Consider the following 22,774-nt stretch of genomic DNA (forward strand, 5'->3'; position numbering starts at 1 on the left):
TCTTTAAATAAAGGTTATATATACACACACTCAGCATCCACTGATAATACATTTTGAAGTACAAATAGTCAATGGTTTATTAATATCATTGCCTTTTATTAAGTAACTATTACATTCTGGATTCTAGAGACACAAAAATGAGACAGTTCTTACCTCATTCCCCTTGGAGCAAACTAGTATGTAAAAAATTTAAATTTACAACACATATAATTGAGGCAGCTAAGATAGCTTGAAAGAATGGTAGCCCAGGTTTTGGTTAATCTGACTTACAGCCCACCAGCTCGCTGGGAGTACTCAATTGGAAGGTCACTGTGAGCCTTGGTTTTCCCACATACAAAATCATGGAAGGGCCTCATTAAAGGAAATGATAGCTTCATATATTGAGCACTCACTATATGCTGGGCACTGTGCTAAGTGCTTTAACAAGTAGTAACTTACTTCAATATCATAATTACCATGCAAGATAACTACTATTACGCTTGTTACACAAGGTAGTTGGGGTCTAAGATCACATGGACTGTAAAGTGATAGAGCACAGCTTGGACCCAGGGGTGACCAATTCTAATACATATTCTCTTAAGCCCTGGCACACACTCTTGAAAATCCATGGAATTTCTTTATTATTATTTCCCTTCTAAGGCAGAGGACTTCGGGTTTTAAGATCCAATTCTGTGATTCTTCTCTTTAAAGTCTATTAAATGATTTGCCATGGACACCTATAGAAAGCTCCTTATTCATTAATTGTTTTATTTTGAAATTGTGCAAAACCAGTTATACAAAGATGAGATTAGATACTTCCTCCTCTCATGGAATGATTTCACAAAAGTGTGACTTCTTACATTTGAGGAAACCAGGGAACATTTGAGGAAACATGTCCGTGGGCTGATTTTGCCTGTTCTCCAGCTACTTTAGGGGTGCATCTTTACTTCTTAACTGGTCTGCAAGTTCTGTGAGGGTAGAGCTTACATTGTAACTTTTCAGATTTATCCATACGTATTTTTTAAATATCATTTGAAAGATAATAGCAGCTTCCATGTTTAAAAATAATTCTGAAACTAGCCAACTTTAACACATTTTTCTTCCCAGCCTCCACACGTAATTCTTTTTCTAATACCTTACACACAGATTTACAAGGGTCCCGACACGTCACTCCGGTATTCAAGCCTTCAGCTGAACTGTGAGTATCGTTTCCGCGTGTGTGCCATTCGCCAGTGCCAAGACCCTGTGGGCCATCAGGACCTAGTAGGTCCCTTCAGCACAGCAGTGTTCTTCATCTCCCAGAGGACTGAACCAGCAGCCAGCACCAACAGAGACGCTGTGGAAAGCACCAGGACCCGGCGAGCACTTAGTGATGAGCAGTGTGCAGCCGTCATCCTTGTGCTGTTTGCTTTCTTTTCCATTTTAATTGCCTTTATCATTCAATACTTTGTAATCAAGTGAAAATACAACTTTATTTTTAATACTGTATTACATTTTATGTTGTCATGTACTAAAATTATTTCTGTATTGCTTTTCCAAAACAGTGGCATTTAGCACTGGCATTGAGACTATAGTACATTTTTGCCATTTTCAGTGCTTATATTGTTAGGTAGAGGCTTGCACCTCATTAGAATGCAAGCCACAGAAATAGCCATTTTTGGGTTTTTGTTTGGTTTGGGTATTTTTTTTCCCTTGTCTTTTTTTCTTCTGTCCTTCCTTTCTTTTTCTTTTCTTTCTTGTCTTTTTCACATGCCTTCTTGTCAAACAAATCTTCTAAGAGGCAAGAATACATAATGGATATTTTGACCAGTCAGCATGAGTGTAACATTGACAACCTGATCTGTTTGTTTTAAAGATTGTTACCTAGTGAATGATTCAGAATGATTAAAATTTACACTAAAACAAGCTATATAAAAATGTTAAAGTCTGATGCTGTGAAAGCAATCTAGTGCTATATTTCTACCTCCTCATTTGTCTTAATTATTTGGTAAGTGGGATTATGATGAATAACTAGAGGAGCTTAGCAAACAAAAACTGGGTGAAAGAATATGCATGAGAAAAAGAACCACTTGTTTGATGAATGTGGAGTTCTTTATTACACTATATTTTCATGAATTCACAGATAAATCACTTAAAGAAAGCACAGACAGTTTACTTGGCCTAAATTAATTTAATGTTTACTCAAAAGGTACCTCTTCAGGTGTTGAGAATATGGAAAAGAACAGAGGGCTTTTAGATAGTTACTTTTTTTAAAGTAATTATAGTCAACTCTGAATTTCAAACCTATTTAATTTGGTTTTGTGAACCTTTAAACTATTTGTATGTGTATAAGGACATACATGTACATATGTGGCATATAAACTATACATACCAAGTGTGGAAATATTCACACACACACACACTCTCTCATCTAACTGATATAGGCTCATTTTTAAGAACTCCTCTAAGTTTTGCTGCTTCTTCCATAACTACTGCCATCACCATCAGAATTCATAATCAAATTTAACCTTTCTGTTTGGAACACCAAATTTAAAGACAAAATTAATTTGCACCAGTAAACTTCAAGCTGCTTTCTTTCTTAAAAAACTAATGTTTAATGTAATGTCTGTTTGGATACTTCCAAATTGTTGATTGCATGTGTTTAATGTTGCATTAGAGCACTTTGCAATTGCATAATTCATTAATGTTTTGTGAGCTTGCATTTGTGAGTTATAGGATGATCAGATTGTATTTTGACAAGAATCACATTGAACATCTTGCATAGATGTCAATGACTGCCAGTAATAATAGTTTGTAATGAAACTTTCTAAAATTCTTGTTTTATCACATCTGTTATCTGTAAAACACTTGTAACTAGTCTTTTTAATTTATTATTTGAATTTTAGGATAGTGAATCACTAATTTTTAGTTGCTGAAGTTAGCATTTTAGTGATTACTAAGCACTTGTGTCAGTCTTTGATAAAGGACGTATGTTTTGTACTTTTGAAGATCTTTGAAGAATATCTCTTGTATTAGAATGGGCATGTGTTGTAATTGTTTTATGTCAAATGATCCATGCCGTAGGAAAAAACATTAACCTTTGTTCAAAAAAGAAATGGATAAACTTGGCCTTTCCAAGTGGTAAGAATGATCTGTCAATATAATATATTGTATGTTTACATTTTATTTAAATTTAATCTCTTATGTATAGGCTGAAAACTCCCAAAAAACAAGTGATTGTGATTGTTTTCTAGAAACTTCTTAAAAGTGCCACATTTGGCAGTACAAATGAGTTTGAGTGTAATAGCCCAGAGATTTCTATAATAGTTGAATGTCTAAAATGGTAAAATGTACCACTGTGACAGTTACAGTGGCTTATGTTTTTCATAGTAATGGAAATGAACTCCTATTTTTGATAGTAAATGTCATTTAATAGTGTATTTGCCATTTGAACCTCACTGCAAAATTAGTGCAGAAGAGAAAACAATTTTTAATGTAATCTTGATTTTACCTCATATACTGTACATTCCAAAAACTCTAAACTTTTTAAAGATTATAGATACACTACCAAACATATCACTTTAAAATTGTATAAGGTTGAACTTCATACAAGTGAAAAAATATTATCTCATAAAAATACATAAACTATGTAGCAAAAATATCTTTAAAATCCATGCAAAATAAAAGTGGTATCATTCTTTTTTGAGATATGTTTATTGTATTCATGTACATTCATTATTTACCGCCTCTTTTTTATTGTTAATCCTCACCTGATGATATTTTTTCCATTGATTTTTAGAGAAAGTAGAAGTGGGGAGGGATGGCGGGTGGAGAAGAGAAAGAGGAAGAAACATCTATGTGAAAAAGCCACATCGATTGATTGCCTCCTCAGCGTACCTGGACCAGGGCTGGGGATCAAACCTGAAACCCATGTACTTGCTCTTGACCAGGAATCAAACCCACGACTTCAGTGCTTGGGCCAACATTCTAACCATTGAGTAATGCCAGCCAGGGCTGCTGCCTCTTTTAGAAAATGTTAAGACTCCACTCTTGCAATGGACTTACAACAATTTTCCTAGCAGTATTCAAATCTTCAACAGATTTAAGGACCTATATTCAAGGAGGTAAATACCAGTAGATTAAAGAATAAAATTAGAAGTTTTATCTTAGTGACTTAATTCTGTGCAGTTCATTAGGTACCTTGCTTCTAAGTAGCTCTCTAATTGCCACAAATGCAGGGATCACAATAAAATTTAAAATGTTAAGCTGGTGAAGAGATACTTTGTGGAGGATCAATCCACAGAAACAACCAAGTACGAGTCCAGCATTGAAAAGAATGTGATCCTGATTTACAGTGTTGCACATCATCCTTTTGCCCCTAGATTAGAACCAGGAAATACACCCAGGTTTGAGCATTCCCAGGGTTGGTTTCCAACATTAATACTTTCTCATTATCGTAAATTCTCTGCAGGAGGATCCCATGGTTATGGTGGCTCAGTCAGGCAAACAGACTGCAAAGGAATGGTTCCCCAACACCTAATGTCTTTCATCCTGTAACCTAACCACCTACCATCAACATAGATGATGATAATGCATTATTTTAAAAAAGCTTTTTAAATACTCTTCATTTTCTCCCTGATACTCTTAAAGGGGATAAAAGACTCCAAAAAAACAAAAGTTGACAAGAACAAATATTTTAATAGTTGTCATTAAATTCTCACTTGAGAGTGTTGCCTTCAAATGTTTACATGTTACAAAGGGCTATTTTTCATCTTATACAATAAATAGGATGATATTTGCTATGGGAAATTTGCCAAAAGAGTTTTGAAAATAGATTTTGAACCCATTCAAATCATAATGGCTAGCATCTATCCATCACTCAATGTGTGCTAGGCATTGTGTTCAGTGTCTGACCATCCTATATAATAAAGAGCTAATATGCAAATGGTCATCATGCCCTCATGCCGTAACAGCTCAGACACTCAACACTGGGGAAAGAGGAATGGGGACCAGCCAGGCTGTGGCCCCGGAGAGGGACAAGCCACCCACCCTGCGGTCCCAGGCATAAGCGGCGGCACCAATGCCTGTGCCTGCACCTGCAGCCCGGGAGAGGGACAAGCCGCATGCCCCCCGGTCCCAGGCGCCAATAACTAGGGCTGCGGCCAGGGAGAGGCCGCCCCACAGTCCCGGGCGCCCCACAGTCCCGGGCGCCAGCGGCCGAAGCCCAGGCGAAGCCACCCGCCCACTGTCCCCTGCAGCTGTGGCCAGCCCGGACAAAGCCGGTCTGGGTCCTGGGTGCCTGCAACCGGCCAGAGGAGGGAATCCTAGGTCCCAGGTGCAGGGCGAGGCAGAGGCAGTTAGGGGCGATCAGGCCAGTAGGGAAGCAGTTAGGGGCGATCAGGCAGGCAGGCAGGCAGAAATAGTTAGGGGCAATCATGCAGGCAGAGGTGGTTAGGGGCAATCAGGCAGGCAGACAGGTGAGTGGTTAGGAGCCAGTGTTCCCGGATTGTTGAGAGGCAGTCGGACATCCCTCAAGGGGTCCCAGATTGGAGAGGGTGCAGGCTGGGCTGAAGGACTCCCCACCCTCCACCCCCACCCCCATGCACAAATTTCGTGCACCAGGCCTCTAGTATTTACATAATCTTCTTAATTGCACTATTAAGAATAAACACAGAGAGAAGTCAAGCACTCTGCCTAAGTCATATAGCTAAAAAATAATGGAGTTGAGGTTTGAATCCAGGTGCCCCCACACTCGACCACTATCCTCTGATGTGTCTCCTAGAAGTCCTGTATTCTAAGAAGGAAATGGAAATAATGGACTTTAATAATGCATTTATGATAGCATTTATCTAGCAGTTTATGTAAGCCAGACATGATGCTAAACACTTGCCCATATCCATAACAACCCACAACCCTCTAAGGCAGCGGTTCTCAACCTGTGGGTCGCGACCCCTTTGGGGGTCGAACGACACTTTCATTGGGGTCGCCTAAGACCATCAGAAAACACATATATAGCTCTGGCCTTGCCGGCCTCGGGGGGGAGGGATGGTTCCATCATGGCGTCAATGCAGAAACGACTGCAGAAAGAACTGTTGGCTTTGCAAAATGACCCACCTCCTGGGATGACTTTAAATGAAAAGAGTGTTCAAAATTCAATTACACAGTGGATTGTAGACATGGAAGGTGCACCAGGTACCTTATATGAAGGGGAAAAATTTCAACTTCTATTTAAGTTTAGTAGTCGATATCCTTTTGACTCTCCTCAGGTCATGTTTACTGGTGAAAATATTCCCGTTCATCCTCATGTTTATAGCAATGGTCATATCTGTTTATCCATTCTAACAGAAGACTGGTCCCCAGCGCTCTCAGTCCAATCAGTTTGTCTTAGCATTATTAGCATGCTTTCCAGCTGCAAAGAAAAGAGACGACCACCAGATAATTCTTTTTATGTTCGAACATGTAACAAGAATCCAAAGAAAACAAAATGGTGGTATCATGATGATACTTGTTGATGCCACTATTATCATCCTCCTAGCAGAAGATAGTCCTACTGAGAAAATGAGCACTTTGATCATTCAATCTTTGAACTTTAACCTTTGACTGGAAGTGACCTATAGGCAATGAAGACTACTTCCTTTTACTGCATTTTTACTCGTGTGCATTCTGGGCGCATGTTGATCGCTGGCTCAGTCCAGGCAGCTGACATGCTTTTATTAGTCATACAGTATTAATGCAGGTGTCAGGAAATGTCAAATATAATTCCATTTTTTATTTTTATTTTTTTAAGCTTTTGGAAAAGTTCCAGGTCCTCATGTATTGTGCAATAACAATGACTTCCTTGACGGTTTTGGGACGTTCATTGCCGGCAATGGACGTCGTAACAGGAAAAATTTTCATTAACTCCTGCCACCCAGTGATTAATGCATGACGGGGCCTGAGACATTAACGTGAGATTATAAATAAAGTGAGGGATCCAATATTACTTTGAAAGTCACCCCAACTTGCTTCTATTTGGATTCTATGCACTGTGATCCTAAGGTTAACAGCATGAATTAACATGCATCTTAAAAGGACTGTAATGAAAGATCATTGCGTATTTATTGAATTGTTTATATCTACTGTCAAGTTGTTTTGACATGGAAGGTTTTCAAGTAACATTGGCAGAGAGGTACAATATGTTATCCCTATGGTGAAAATAAATTCATTTGTTGTATATAGTTCCTTTAATCTTTGAAGTAAAGGTATGAGTAATAATAGGGTATGAATGGTTTAATCAAGGCTTTATTTTGGAAGAAAAGTGGCAGTGATGATTAAATTACTGCAGTCCATAATTTGGGCTTGTTTGTACATTAATGATTTTTCCAAGTAGAGTACACTCTGTTACTTCTGCTAGCCATCAGCATGAGCCCTACTGCCTAAACACTATTTCATTTATTTGTTTCGAAAACCCAAAAACATTTTTTGTTTGCCATTTTGTTTCATTAGTTATGTTTTAAGTCAAGTTTGAATGTTACAATACTTTAATTGAAAAACTTTCGTCAGTTTTTTTCTTGTAAATTTTCTTTACTTGTAACTATCATCTTGTCCTTCAATCCTGTACCCTGAAATAAGAAATACATTTTTGACAGAGGCTTAAAAAAAACAAAACAAAAAAAAACCCACATATATAATTACATATTGTTTTTGTGATTAATCACTATGCTTTATGTTCAATTTGTAAAAATGAAAATACATCCTGCATATCAGATATTTACATTACGATTCTTAACAGTAGCGAAGTTGCAGGTATGAAGTAGCAACAAAAATAATTTTATGGTTGGGGGTCACCACAACATGAGAAACTGTATTAAAGGGTCACGGCATTAGAAAGGTTGAGAACCACTGTATTAGAGAAAGTGAGCTAGCAAGATGGGTGGTATGACTGAAATGGAAATGATGGAGGTTCCCAGATCCTTGCAATAATACAGTATAAGGGATGTCCATAGGAGCCACTGCCCTCGATGGAGAGACAAGAAGATCAGATAGAAAGGAGAAACCAAGGCATGGCCAGGCTCGTGTGGGTGTAAATTTTATCAGGAGGAATGCTTGAGAGAGTGGCAGGCAGCAAAATCCTCAGGGGTGAGGGTACAAGTGATGAGGGAGGGCTGGAAAATCTGAGGAAGTTGGTTTCAAGACTAAGTTTTAGGATGACTGGAACAGCAGTAATGAGGAAGGTGAAAATACTAGTGGTGTTCATGCAGAGATAAATAACTCCCAGAAAAGTTGCAGAGCAATCTGTGGTGCTTCGGGTGAGGACTGCAGAGCTAGAATGACTGTGGGGGCACAGCAAGGCAGTTTGGTGGCACATCATAGGGCCTGCAGGCTTTGGAATCCGCTGGCCAGAGTTCAAATCCTATCCCTGCATCTTGCTACCTGTGTGATCTCAAGAGAATCCCACTTTGCTCACGAGTGAAATGAGCTCCTAAGGACATGATTAAATGGAAACCACAGGGCCAAACACATCGTGAGTACTCAGTAAGTGTTAGCTATTGACATTAAGACCACGTGAATTAGCACTACTGTGAACATAAGGGTGTATATATCCTTTCTGATTGGTGTTTCAGGATTCTTAGGATATATTCCTAGAAGTGGGACCACTGGGCCAAATGGCAGTTCCATTTTTAATTTTTTGAGGAAACTCCACACTGTTTTCCATAGTGGCTGCATTTCCACCAGCAGTGTACTAGCCCTTTTCTCCCACATCCTGGCCAGCACTTCTCATTTGTTGATGGTAGCCATTCTGGCAGGTGTGAGGTGATACCTGATTGTCATTTTAATTTGCATCTCTCTGATGATTAGTGACTTTGAGCATTTTTTCATAGGTCTCTTGGCCATCTGTATGTCTTCTATGGAGAAGTGTCTATTTAGGTCCTTTGCCAATTTTTAAAAAATATGTTTATGTTGATTTCAGACAGTAAGCGAAAGGGAGAAGTAGAAACATCAATGATGAGAGAGGATCATTGATTGACTGCCTCCTGCACGCCCCACACTGGGGATCGAGCCCCCAAACTGGGCATCTGCCCTGACTGGGAATCCAACATGACCTCCGGGTTCATAGGTCAATGTTTAACCACTGAGCAACTCAGGCCGGGCCCTTTGCCCATTTTTTAATTGGGTTGTTTTTCTTCCCTTTGTCAAGTTGTATGAGTTCTTTATATATTTTGGAAATTAACCCCTTATCAGATGTATCATTGGCAAATATGCCCATCAGTAGATGAATGGATAAAAAAGCTGTGGTACATTTACACCATGGAATACTATGCAGCTGTAAAAAAAGAAGGATCGATTACCCTTTGAGACAGCTTGGAGGAACCTGGAGGTTATTTTGCTAAGTGAAATAAGCCAGTAAGAGGAAAAAAAAAAAAAGTATCACATGATCTCACTTATATGTGGAATCTAATGAACAAAATAAACTGATGAACAAAATAGATCCAGAGACATGAAAGCATGCAACAGACTGACAAGTCTCAGAGGGAAGGTGGGGGGTGGGGGACGGGAAGAGATTAACCAAAGAACTTATATGCATATATGCATAACCCTTGGACACAGACAATAGTGCCATGAAGGCCTGGGGGGCGGGGCCTAGAGCGGGGTGGAGGAGGGCAATGGGGGGGGGGGAGGAGACATCTATAATATTTTCAACAATAAAGATAAATAAATAAAGACCATATGAATTAACTCAGTTTGAGTCTTTCCCACAGAATTTTAGTTCTTTTTCGTGTTGGCAAATACTCGGCTTTTTAAGTTTACAGAATATTTTGTACATAGGAACAATATGGCACATGTTTAAGTACTCAAATATACACGCAAATACTTAAGCCTCGTTCTTTAAGATGAGTAGACACGGTCATGCCCATGGATTTCAGAGTTGTAAGAGATCGTTGAAATTATTCACAGAAGAGAACTAGGCTGAATAAGGCTGGGCTGACCCAAGAGTACTCGGTTGTGGAGCCAGAACTGGAGCCCGGGAGGAACTCCATTTCTGGTCTAAGCTCCTCGCACACTCCCGTGTTTCGGCAGCCTTCCCTGGCCATCAGGAAGCAGGCGTCCCCCCGGAGGTCCCCGCGGTACCGTCCAAATGAAGCGCCGGCGCCCCGCCCACGCGGTAACCAGCCTCACTGGGTTCGGAAATCGCTCCCCGAGCCGAGGCGGGGCTGGTGCTCTCGGCCGCGCCCCGCGTTCCAGTTGGTGGAGAGGGAAGCATCCTGGAAAACGACGGGCCTGGGAAAGGATGCGGGAGAGGGACGGCCGGGGCCGGAGGCGGAGACTGCGCGCTCCCTCTGGGTAGCGCCCCAACGAGTACCCCGCAGAACTGCGTCCCCGCGCGGCCGGGCTCGGGCAGGGCTGCCTGGGCCTCGCAGAGTGGGCAGGGGCCGCGCGCGCCAAAGGAAGCGCTTCGCCAGCGGAGCCAGGCTCTAGGCGCCCGGCCCACCTGGGGGCGCGGCGGCGCCGAGGGAGCCCGCGAGTGTCCGTGCGTCCGGCCCGCGCGGCACGCCCATGGGCAGCCCCTGGAACCGCAGCGACGGCGCGGAGGGCGCGGGGGAGCCGTCGTGGGCCGCCCTGCCTCCCTGCGACGAGCGCCGCTGCTCGCCCTTCCCGCTGGGGGCGCTGGTGCCGGTGACAGCCGTGTGCCTGGGACTGTTCGCCGTCGGGGTGAGCGGCAACGTGGTGACCGTGCTTCTCATTGGGCGCTACCGGGACATGCGGACCACCACCAACCTGTACCTGGGCAGCATGGCGGTGTCCGACCTGCTCATCCTGCTCGGGCTGCCCTTCGACCTGTACCGCCTCTGGCGCTCGCGGCCCTGGGTGTTCGGGCCGCTGCTCTGTCGCCTCTCGCTCTACGTGGGCGAGGGCTGCACCTACGCCTCGCTGCTGCACATGACGGCGCTCAGCGTGGAGCGCTACCTCGCCATCTGCCGCCCGCTCCGCGCCCGCGTCCTCATCACCCGGCCCCGCGTCCGCGCGCTCATCGCCGCGCTCTGGGCGGTGGCTCTGCTCTCCGCCGGGCCCTTCTTCTTTCTGGTGGGTGTGGAGCAGGACCCCCGCGTCGACTCGCTGCCGGACCTGAACGGCACCAGGCAGCTCACCCCCTCGCCCGGCTCCTCGCCACCACGGCCACCACGGACTCCGTCGGCCCTCGGGTCCCCTGCGGCGCCCACGCTGCCCCCGCCGTCGGGGCGCGAGGCGGCGGCGGCGGCCGCGCTGTTCAGCCGCGAGTGCCGGCCGAGCCCCTCGCAGCTGGGCGCGCTGCGGGTCATGCTGTGGGTCACCACCGCCTACTTCTTCCTGCCCTTCCTGTGCCTCAGCGTCCTCTACGGGCTCATCGGGCGGGAGCTGTGGAGGAGCCGGGGGCCGCTGCGAGGCCCGGCGGCCTCCGGGCGGGAACGGGGCCACCGGCAGACGGTCCGCGTCCTGCGTAAGTGGCGCCGCGTCTGTTCCACACACACCAACCCGCTGGTCTCCCAGCCCGTGGCGCCTCCGCTCCTGGGCCCCCGGGGCGGCCCTGCGGGTGGGCTACCAGGTCCTGTAAACAGCAGTGCTTTTCAGAGACGCTGGGATCCGTGAGCTGCTGGCCCGAGGACAGGAATTGGAGGCTCTTAGATGTCCCTGTTGGAGGCCGCAGATGGGGTTCTCACAGTATCCTTGAGAAGGCAGGGTAGATCACGTTAAGCTAAAATGTCTTTACTTAATGCTAAGTTTTCCTGAAGGTTAAAGTGAACCATGCCCATAAGAACAAATAAATACATAAAAGACCCGTTTCAGAATTCTTTTCAACGGAAAGCAGAGAACATGTCGCCGAGTGGCTGTGCGGAAGGGAGCCTGTCAGCTTGTTAATAGAAATTGCTCCTTCTGCTTCATGTCCAGCCTTGGTAGCACATATATTAGCCACATATGCAACTTTAAAGCAAATATAGATGGGCTGGGGATTTGGTTAGGTCAAGGTTTTACCTAATTGTTCTGCTGTTACTTATTCCTTCCGATGGTTTCTTGGGGACCCTTGTTCGTTTTTAAATGCTTTAGCTAATCCCGGTGCCTGTGTCTTGTTTTGCAGTGGTGGTGGTTCTGTCATTTATAGTTTGCTGGTTGCCTTTCCACGTTGGCAGAATCATTTACATAAACACGGAAGATTCTCAGACGATGTACTTTTCTCAGTACTTCAACATTGTTGCGTTGCAACTTTTCTACCTAAGTGCATCCGTTAACCCAATCCTCTACAACCTCATTTCAAAGAAGTATAGAGCCGCGGCCTGGAAACTACTTCGAGGGAGACAGCCGGCACAGAGAGGTGTCTGTAGGAACAGAAACACAGAGGGGACCACGGGAGGAGACTCGGCTGGCTACACCGAGACCAGCACTAGCCTGCGGACGCCTGCCGCTAGCGTGGCCAAGCAAGTCGCCTCCTCCCACAGTCCTGGGACTTCGGAGAAAACAGGTCTGTAGGACCATAAGGACTGAAAGGGGAAACGACGCTGTCAGGAAGAATTAGAAAGAGCGGTGCACATTTTGTAAGTTGGCCAGTAACTTCGTTAGCATAATTCTTTTTCAATCAAGATACAAAAAGTGTACCAATCTTTCTAGTTTTCCTTCCATGTACCTCCTCAGAGACATTCATTTTAGCCTCACGCAATCCCAATCACGAAATGTGCTCTCGGGAGGTTTTACACGTCTTCATTCTCCTGGTCTTTGGAAATATGATTGCTCATTTTACAGTTCGTAAGATACAGAGAGATGCTGCAATAAAAAATAGTTGCCTTTGAGATCAAAGGTGTATTTTGTTTTTATGCTTTGTAAATAAATGTTATGGTGCATATACAAGGAACCCAGGATAATGACAGTATTGATTCAAGAAATTATTTAATGTCTATTTATGGCAGCAAAAGTTTTTAGAAGCAAGTGAAAGGAATTCTGGGCTGAGTTCAATGTTCAGAGCCCTACCTCTCTTGGCTCAGACCAAATCATAAAGTTTAGGCACAATGCCTTCCTGCCGAACTACTGTGCATAAGCAACTGTTGCAACCTACTTATCCGGCCAGGAGGTAGCAAACTCAGGCAGGAAGCCTGAGGGCAAGAAGCTGCAGCAAGACCTGGCTTCCGGACATTTATAAAGAGCTTTCATACACCTTATTTGCCTCAGGTTGGTGGCTAAGTGTTGTCGTGATTACTGCTTTAGTAGTGATAAAACTGAGTCTTAAATTTCCCAAATAGGAACTGATGGGTCTTAAGAACTCCAGTCTTTAAGATCTCTTATTTTAAAAATAAAACAATAATTTTACAACTCATTTAACAGCAGCTGGTAATCCTGAAATTAGCAGTAGTTATCTTATTGCGCTAGCGGTGCTGTCATTTCCTGAGGTTGATCAAAGTCACCTGGAGTCACACATTTCCCACTGAAGATGCATCATATAAATCAGACTTGGTTTATCACCAGCATTTATAAAACCAGACCCAGGGAAAGAACTAGGTCTGGGCACACATGCCTGGTCTTAATATAGCGAATGTGTAGCCTGCCCTGATTATTACAAAATCAGAACAGGGAGATCATTCGCAATCTTTAAGATCTATACCCACTCCCACTCGTGAAAAACACAAGTCAGCAGATGTAGTCAAGGGTGAAGGAGAATGTGTTGGACATTCTGACCAACAGCTCTGTAACCTTGTTTTATTTTTTACAGTTTAAAACATAAAGCTGTTTCCAGAGGGCCTCACGCACACAGTCTGTGTGAATGGTGCCCCTGGAGGTGGGAGGGCACAGCTTGCTTGGTTGTAAACTACAACCAAGGAAATCCATCAACAAGGGTCACTCACCTGCCCACGGAGTCCTGCTTTGCCCCTTGATCAGCCAGGCACAGTGTTGCCTCCAAGCCCCTTGGCTAGTGGAAGAAGCAGACAGCAGCAGTCCCTACACTCTGTTCCGCAGATTTTCGAGGATTATTTGAAAAGTCTTTCTACTCACAGAGTTCCTGTCTGGGCAGTCAAAAGTGGCTTCTTCCCTGTGGAAGGTCACAGCTAAGAACTTTACTGATGCCCAGCTGGCATGGCTCAGTAGTTAAATGCCAACCTATGAACCAGGAGGTCAGGGTTTGATTCCCTGTCAGGGCATTTGCCGGGGTTGCAGGCTCCATCCCCAGTTGGGGGCGTGCAGGAGACAGCTGATCAATGATTCTCATCATTGATGTTTCTCTCTCCCTCTCCCTATCTCTCTGAAATCAATAAAAAATATATATATATTTTAAAAAGAGCCTTACTGGTATTTTATTTATAGTACAATAGTTTAGGTATAGAAGCAAAGACCTCTCCTTGGAGCTTTCTTGTTCCGAGTCTAGAAAAGGATTTACATCAGACTCCCCTGTGATGTAAGAGTGTCTGCAGGTGTGGGCATGGTGCAGGATCTTTCCCTGCAGGGCCCCTGAGATGGGGTGCCTGCGCCCATCCCTCTAGCGATCACTGTACCATTGTTTTCAAAATGCTGGTCTCACCCATTGGTGGATTGTGAAATCAGTGGAGTGGGTCACATTTTTCTTTAATGGAAAGGAGTGGGCAAGAATAGAATTGATAAATCAGCTCATCCCACACATTAAGGGTAACTGCTGTATTGTGAAACTTTTGTCCAATAATATGTTGGTTGGTGTCTTCCTGGTTCACAAAATAAAATGTTTACCTACTGTGGGTCATGGTAAAAAATATTAGAAAAATTGTTCTAAAATCTAAAATTGTTCTCAACCCCAACTGAGAGTGTCCTTCTCCTGTACGTACAGGAGGGCAGTCCAGGAAGACCCGGCAGGGGAGAGAGAAGATCCCCTGGAAAGGGACAGCAGAGTGTGGCCTTCCGACGTGGGCCTTCCTCCCCGGGGGCCATATCACGGAGACGCTCCCTGCACCCAGACAGAGCCCTGAACTGGCGTCCCTACGGGGAACTCTTTGAGCCTCCTCTGCTTTCTGCAGGCCACACCATTTGTGTTGGGTGAGGAACAACCTTTGGGGAAAGGTTTTTCTTTCATTCATTCAATTGGAAAATATTTACCAAACAACTGCTAAGTGCTAGATGTGCATGACAAAATACACTAGAAAAATTAGCTCATGTCATGCTGTCCAAATCAATCAACTTTTCAATGCATTTTTTGGCTATTGTATGTGATTGTGTCTTCTTGACTAACCACAGACACAGCTCATCTATATATGTAAAAGGTTAGGTGGCTGACTGTCCATAGGACCGACCGACTCACCAACCGGTACATATGACGCACACTGGAAATTTAAAAATAGACATCTTCTAATCAATTTCCTTTCAATGTGCATGAATCCACGCACTAGGCCACTAGTAGGTTAATAAAAGCACTTAGCTCAGATAGGCCTGCCAAATATCAGGTTAGTGTCATCCACACAGACATTCCTCGTCTTTTCTATGGGAGACGTTTTCACTTCTGAAGGAAATGTTCAAAAAAGCTATGGCATGGCACCTCCTAGGGACCGAGAGCCCCTGCACCGGGTCCTCAAGGGCATATAAGAGCAGCATGCTGACGGTGCCTGAAGTCTGAACATGGCCTCTCCTGGCCATTTGTACTCGTGTGATAGTAGCATTTGCCAGAATGTGGAAGCTTTTTGTGTATAAGTGATAGTGCTTGAACGGGTCAAGTGTTGTAAGTGGAGCTTTAAAACAGCTTTTCTTAAACTTAGGTGTGAGGCAATTTTTTATTGTGAGCCAACGTTCTAAAGATTCCTAACTCTAAATATTACACAGACTCTGGCAGTTCCGAGCAGCCTTCAGATACCAACATTTTTTCTCCTGGGAGCACAGGAACATTTGTCATTGAGCAAGCGCGGGCTCCACGGGCATGCTCTGTGCCCACTCGGTGTGCCCCTGGCTCTCTGTAAGCTACAAGGACGTGGCAGAGACTGACTCTACTTGCCAACTTCATAGGAAAACAGCACACGCCTTTTGAAGAATTATGGACTCCTGTGTAATTTTAAGGGCTAGAAAGTGCCAGCCAGACCAGGAGAACAGAGTGTGGGCTGGAATCTCTTGCATGGCGCTTAGTGTATGGCAGTGGCTAGTTCCCAGGAATTGTAACTTGCTCCCTAAGGGAAGACTGGGTTTTATTCCCCCTTGGCATCTCTTGCCCGCATAGACAATGTGAGTTGAACTCAGCTGGCAGCAAGGGAGGGTACGGGAATCTGCATCCCAGCAGACGGACAGATGGAGGCTGAGCTAGCAGATGACTGGAACATCCATTCTAATCTGGCAAGCACCAGACAGGAGCAAGAAGGGCACACGCGGGGAGAGGGTGCTGAAGGGAGTAGAGGAAGGGCCTTGGAGAAAAAGGCAAGGGCACCTGGTATAACCAGAAGCTGGAGCTTGCAAAACACCTCACCATAGTGGGTTTGGCAGGCGGGGGGTGGGGGGAGGTACACCCTGAGCCTGGGAGGCCAGTTGGGACCAGTTATTTGCCGTAATCCAGGCACGGGGCACTCATGGGTTAGTGTGGTGACGCTGGAGCAATGACACTGCCACTTTCAACACCTCCCCTCACCGAGACCTCTAGCAATGTTGCAGCTCAGAGCAGCGAGGCCCCTTTCCCCATCCTTAATCCGCAGCCTTAGGCACTCCCACCACATCAGTACCAGGGCCAGTTGTCATCTCTTTCCTCTCGCCTTTGCAGTGAGTGTGCAAGTTCCAAAAGTGTTCTAAGAGATTCTACATTGTGATGATAGGGAGATAAAAAAAATTTTAAGCAAATATGTGCTGATTTCAGGGTTATGTCTTAATGTTGCTATAATAATTATACCTGTTTATAGCTGGAACATAAATAGAGCCAAATGTGATCTTTCTTTGTTTCTTTCTTACTCCCACAATAATTCATTACTTGTCCTTACAGTGAATGTCAGCTCCCTTCTCTCTGGATTTCATGAATTCTCTAGAGCAGCGATTTTCAACTCGTGTGCCGCAAGTGCTTGCATTGTTTAGTCAGGGGCATTGATCTCTTTTCCCTTAGATTGTCAAATAAAAAAATGACAACAGCCACACAACAATAGCCATATGGTGTGGACGAATCATATTATACCTATTTTTTGTCATATCAGCAAAAATATCTTCTGGCGTGCCTCAGAATTTCAGTAATCAGTTTATGTGTGCCATGAGATGGAAAAGGTTGCTCTAGAGCAGTGGTTCTCAACCTTCTGTCCCTTTAAATACAGTTCCTCATGTTGTGACCCAACCATAAAATTATTTTCGTTGCTACTTCATAACTGTAATGTTGCTACTGTTATGAACCGTAATGTAAATATCTGATATGCAGGATGGTCTTAGGCGACCCCTGTGAAAGGGTCATTCAACCGCCAAAGGGGTCGCGACCCACAAGTTGAGAACCACTGGTCTAGAGCATGCATAAGAATCACCGGGACGATGGGTTAAAACACAGATTGCTGGGCTCCACTGTGAAGGTGAGACTGCTCTAGACATGTCTGTCCCACAAGCTGGACCCGACCCAGAATGGAGGATGCTTTCTGAAACCCCCCTTAGAGACTGCCTGATGGTAACTCATGTTCATTCTGACATAAATAAGCATCCTTCCCTGCCTTCTGCTACATGCTGATTCCTGGAACAGGTTGTTGTCCTGACCTGGTCAAACATGTAAAGTGATTTCTGTACCTGGTAGCATTCACATACTTGTTCCCATGACTATCCACCCCTTTGCCTTATATAATTCCCCTGCCAAGTAGCGAGGGGACTCATTTTGTAGCGCAGTCGCCTAAGACATACCTCGTATGTAAGTTTCCCTTAATAAACTCTATTAGTTGCCAGACTGGACTGACCAGCCTCTTTTTTTTAGTCTTTCCCTGTTCTCCATTTCCAGAGGTAGATTTTCAGTCTCAGGGTTTTCGGTGGGTCTTGCTGTACGAACATCCTCCCCTGAGTTTCTGATTCAGAGTCTCAGTTGGGGCCCTAGAATGTGCATTTCTCTCCAGTGTCCAGTGATGCTCATTCTGATGGTCTGGGGACGACCCTCTGAGAACCCCTACTGTAGATTGTTGCTGTAGAAAATGAGATCCACAGACCAGTGGCATTAGCATCACCTGGGATCTTGTTAAATTGCAGATTTTCAGGTCTCACCCCAAACCTTCGGAATCAGAATCTGCATTTTAACAAGATCCCCAGGGGATTCCGATGCACATAAATATTTGATTCATTAATCTGGAGACTAGATCGGTGCCATCAGAATCTCTGGGGGTTTGACCCAGACACATTTTTTAAAAGCTCCCCAGTCTCTTTCATTCTCATTCCACCCAACTCCCCCTTCCCACCCCTTTCCTTCCTTTTCCTCTGTTTACCCCAGGATAAAGGAAGAGATACAAAGAGAGTAAACAAAGATACTAAATGTAGGTTTGGGTGGTGGATTCATGTGAAAGTCACTTATGTTCTAGCAGAAATCATGACTGTGATCCAGTAATGACTCCCTGGCTCTTAGCCCTTCAGTGCCCCTGATCTCCACCTGTGGGAGCAGCCAAGCCACTCCACTGTCAGTGCTGACAGGTCCTTCTCCCTGCAGGCCAGTCTGAGTCCCGTCGTCTCTGACTCCTCATCTCAACAACTAGGCCTCGCTCCTGCTCTTCAAAACACGTTGTTTAACTTGTTCAATACCTGATTTGGTTCCTTGACCTCTTCCTCATCTTCCAGGACAGACCTACTCAGCTCCTCAGGGCCCTCTTGGGTTCTATCCCTGATTCCTTGATCGCATGTCACCTGTGGGCCTGTGGGTAGCTCTGGAGCATTCCACCTGCTGCCCCAGGCTCCTGCCTCGTGCTAGTTGCTAAGATCAGCCAGAGTTGCCTTTCAGGTGGACGGACTAGTCTCCAGGTTCCAGTGAAGGGCTGCCTCCTGAGTCTTGACTCTGATAAGCCACAACAACAGCTTGCTTGTCCCCCGAAAGCCATTTTGGGTCTCTAACCTTTCAACACTGAGTCCCTAAAACTCAGAGGCTGATTGGACATGAGAGAAGAGGAAGCCATAACTCCAGTATTTTAAGCCTATGTAACTAGGACATTTGTGCTATTTGAAAGAATAGGCTGTCCGAGGTAGCAATGATTAGCAGGGGACGATAATGAATTCTGTTTTGATTTCTCTGTTTCCAATGAAGACATTCATTTGTTGTTGGGTTTTCCACAACCTCCTGGAAATAGGTCCCAACAGTAAATTATTTTAAGAAATGTTGCAATGCCATGTAAACTCCTTTTGACCATAGAGCAGTGGTTCTCAACCTTGGCTGCACATTAGAATCACCTGGGAATCTTTTTAAAATCCTGATTTCTGGGCCTCATCCTCCAGAAATTCTGTTTCTTTGTTACTAATGTGTGGCCTCACCCCATAACAAAGAAACAGAATTTCCGGAGGATGAGGCCCAGAAATCAGGATTTTAAAAAGATTCCCAGGTGATTCTAATGTGCAGCCAAGGTTGAGATCCACTGCCGTAGAGCTTGTTTTCTTTTCTTTGCTTTCATATATTAACGTTCAAAGAAAAAAGAAAGGAAGGAAGAAAGAAAGAGCATATATTAGCATTCCACAGAACATTCCAGTTTGAAATACTAGAGAAAAGTTAGAGTGTGAAATCTAGGCTAGTAAGATTTGTGAGTCAACAGCATAGAAGTGATCATTTAAACCAGTGGTTCTCAAACTTTATCCTGCATCTGAAACAACTAATGGGCTTCTTAAAACAGACTGCCGAGCCCAACCCAGAAGACCTGATTCTGTAGGTCTGGGTTGGAGTACGAGAATTTGCATTTCTGTAGAGTTTCCAGGCAATGCTGCTGCTGCTGGTTCAGGACCCCACTTTAAGAACCACACTCTTGCTCTAGCTGGTTTGGCTCAGTGGATAGAGCACTGGCCTGCGGACTGAAGGGTCCAGGGTTCCTTCCAGTCAAGGACACATGCCTGGGTTATGGATTCAATCCCCAGTATGGGGTGTGCAGGAGGCAGCCAATCAATGATTCTCTCTCCTTGATGTTTCTCTCTCTCTCTCCCTCTCCCTTCCTCTCTGAAGTCATTAAAAATATATATTTTTTAAAAAGAACCATACTCTGCCCTGACCATGTGGCTCACTTGGTTGGAGCATAGTCCCATAACTGGGGAAAGTAGGAACTACGTAAAAATGAGGGTAAGTAAAATAAGATTGTACCAAGGAGAAAATGAGGACTCAAAAATCATGCCCTGGTGTCTGGTTAGGGACATTATATGTATGATTCACAGGAGACAGGAAAATTTATGAGAACTCTAAGATGGCATTTTGTAAAGTAGAAAATCTTGTTCAACAGTGGGACAAAGGTATCCTTGCTTTTGTGACATATGACAGATCAAATGGCCCACAGCGCCTACTAGTAAAAATATTTCCTATCCGGCCTTTCCAGAAAAAGTTGGTCAACACTGAGCTAAATAAAACTCTGCTACCTGCTCCTTAACTAGCATGAAAAATTTGCTTTTTAGTATCAGTTAATGGTGATAGATGATGTAATCTAAAAGAGTACTTGGTAAGAGCAATTCTACAGAGGGCTAAAATACTACTGGGGAATACCATGGACTCCGAATCTCTAGGGGGTAGACCCAAGAATCCAGGTTTTAACATAGTCTCTGGGGGGATCTTATGCTTGGATTCCTCTGGTCTAGCTGAGTGGTTCTGTACAGACCCTTGACAATGTAGGTCTGAAGTGGGGGCCAACACTGCATTTCTAGCAAGCTCCTGAGCGATGTTCATGTTGGTGGCCCAAGGGCCTTAGTTTCCTTACCTGTAAAATGGAAATGATAAAAATCTGTACCACAAGGTTGCTGTGAGTATCGAATGAAGCACACTTATATCCTACTCCCACCCCTTTCAAGCTACCTGCTTGAGCAAGTTACTAAATGTCTTGGTTCCCATAAGCAGAGATAACGATAATAACACCCACTTCATAAGGATGCTGAAAGGCATTAATGAGATAACATATGTAAAGTAGCTAGAACGTAGTAAATGCTCAATAATGTAAGACACTATTATTACTATTATTACTGTTACATAAGGTATCTGATGCATTGCAGATATTTCATCAGTGATAGTTCTCTTTCTATTCCCTCTTTCTCCTCTCGTTCCTACTCCTCCCCCTAGTCCCTTCTGTTGATTTCTAACATGTCTAATTACAGACCCTCTTCAGGAATGCTGATTCAGAAATACCCAAACCCAGTCCAGAGGGCACCACACAAATGAGGATTCAAAAGGAGCTTGGACGTAGACTGTGGTGCCCAGACCCACCTGCCCACCCTCTTTTGGGTGGCCTGTAGCAGAGCACCTCAGGACAACATGGGAAGTGGGCTTGCCAGTCCTCCCACTTTGTGGAGCACAGACACTCCCAGGGTTCCTGGATAGTCTTACTTTGTAGCACATTAGTCTGTGTGGCCCCAAGTTTACTTCTCTGAGGACACCGTTACTTTCTGATGCTGCTGCTGGCGCTACTGCATTTGGGGCGACATATGGAGAACCTGAGAAGCCACTTGTCTTTGTCAGCACTGCCCTCCATAACAAAGTGAATGTTCCATGAAGGGTATCTGGATTTTGTTTCAGGCTTCTCTTTGCTTCCTCAGGGTTTAAGTGCAGCCAGGAACTGCCTTCTGAGAATTGTTTAGGAAACCTTAATTTCCAGATTTAGGATGATGCTTATGGGTATAGCTTTTGCCCAAAATGACCAAATTAGGGTTAATCCTGCCCACAGGGGTGCACTGGCCACCATTAGTCCCTGTTTTTCCTATGGTCACCTTATCTCTAGGAGTGCAGAAGACACGGTCACTGGTCATGGTGGGCCTTCCATGTAGAAGAGCAGACTTGACTGTGTGTTGTGCATTTTCATCTACAACAAATCCAGTATAGATACCTTATGTGTATGATCAGTTCCATGGGACCTTAACTTGTTTTGTTTTAAGAAGATTCTGTCCAGCCCTAACAGGTTTGGCTCAGTGGATAGAGCATTGGCCTGTGAACTGAAGGGTCCCAGGTTCTATTCTGGTCAAGGGCATGTACCTTGGTTGCAGGCACATCCCCAGTAGGGGGTGTACAGTAGGCAGCCAATCGATGTTTCTCTCTCATCGATGTTTCTAACTCTCTATCCCTCTCCCCTCCTCTCTGTAAAAAAATCAATAAAATATATTTTTTTTTTAAAAAAAAAAGAAGAAGGTTCTGTCCAAATAAATACACTGCTAGGACGATATTCCAAACCAACAGGACCTAGATTAAACAGTGAAGATTCAGGTTACCTGTAGAGAACAAGCAAATGAAATACAAAGTAGAGAGGCACAATAATTAATGATATTGCGCACCTATTCTTTGCCACATTCTGTGCTATTTGGGATCATTGGATTTTTAAGAAAACTGTATTTCCCCTTCCCCTCCCTTTTCTTCCCTTTCCTCAGAGACAAAAGGAGCTGTGGAGGCCACAGTAGAGGGTCTGGAAAGCCAAAGAGGCAACTGGTGTGCTGGGAAGATTAGTCAGGCACAACAGGTGAATGGGGGAGGAGGTCAGAAAAAAATATACTAAGAATAATGGGAGTTGGGTTTCTTGCTGTTTGAGAAGACATTTACCAAAATAGCAAGGGGGAAGGCTACACATAATCCTGATGTGCTGGACTGGAATTGAAGATATCAACATGAACTGTTTTAGAGAGATAGCCATTGAAAGAGACACATACACATGATTGTGGTTTATGTGTATATGTAGAAATATGTGTATATCTATACTCTTCCATTTTTTGTATCTTCCTCTGT

General features: G+C 44.2%; 3 protein-coding genes across 3 annotated transcripts in view; all 3 read left to right on the forward strand.

The window, feature by feature from the left end:
* FNDC3A (fibronectin type III domain containing 3A) overlaps nt 1-3,664 on the forward strand; it is a 219,592-nt gene extending 215,928 nt beyond the window's left edge. Inside the window, exon 26 of the mRNA XM_081082785.1 lies at nt 1,126-3,664. Within this exon, the coding sequence (XP_080938911.1) occupies nt 1,126-1,440 (315 nt within the window). The 3' untranslated portion in view covers nt 1,441-3,664. The remainder of the gene's footprint in view (nt 1-1,125) is intronic.
* A 2,350-nt stretch (nt 3,665-6,014) lies between these two features.
* Nucleotides 6,015-6,558, forward strand: LOC308513269 (uncharacterized protein; the record flags this gene model as incomplete). Its single annotated transcript, XM_081083165.1, has 2 exons — nt 6,015-6,224; nt 6,304-6,558. The coding sequence occupies 2 exons, from the start codon at nt 6,015-6,017 to the stop codon at nt 6,556-6,558; spliced, it is 465 nt and encodes a 154-aa protein (XP_080939291.1).
* Nucleotides 6,559-10,494: 3,936 nt separating this feature from the next.
* MLNR (motilin receptor) lies at nt 10,495-12,441 on the forward strand (the record flags this gene model as incomplete). The annotated part of the gene is made up of 2 exons (XM_081084671.1): nt 10,495-11,416; nt 12,053-12,441. The coding sequence occupies 2 exons, from the start codon at nt 10,495-10,497 to the stop codon at nt 12,439-12,441; spliced, it is 1,311 nt and encodes a 436-aa protein (XP_080940797.1).
* Nucleotides 12,442-22,774: the final 10,333 nt, after the last annotated feature.

This window comes from Myotis nattereri, assembly GCF_964212035.1.
Source record: "Myotis nattereri genome assembly, chromosome: 2".
Lineage (NCBI taxonomy): Eukaryota > Metazoa > Chordata > Mammalia > Chiroptera > Vespertilionidae > Myotis > Myotis nattereri.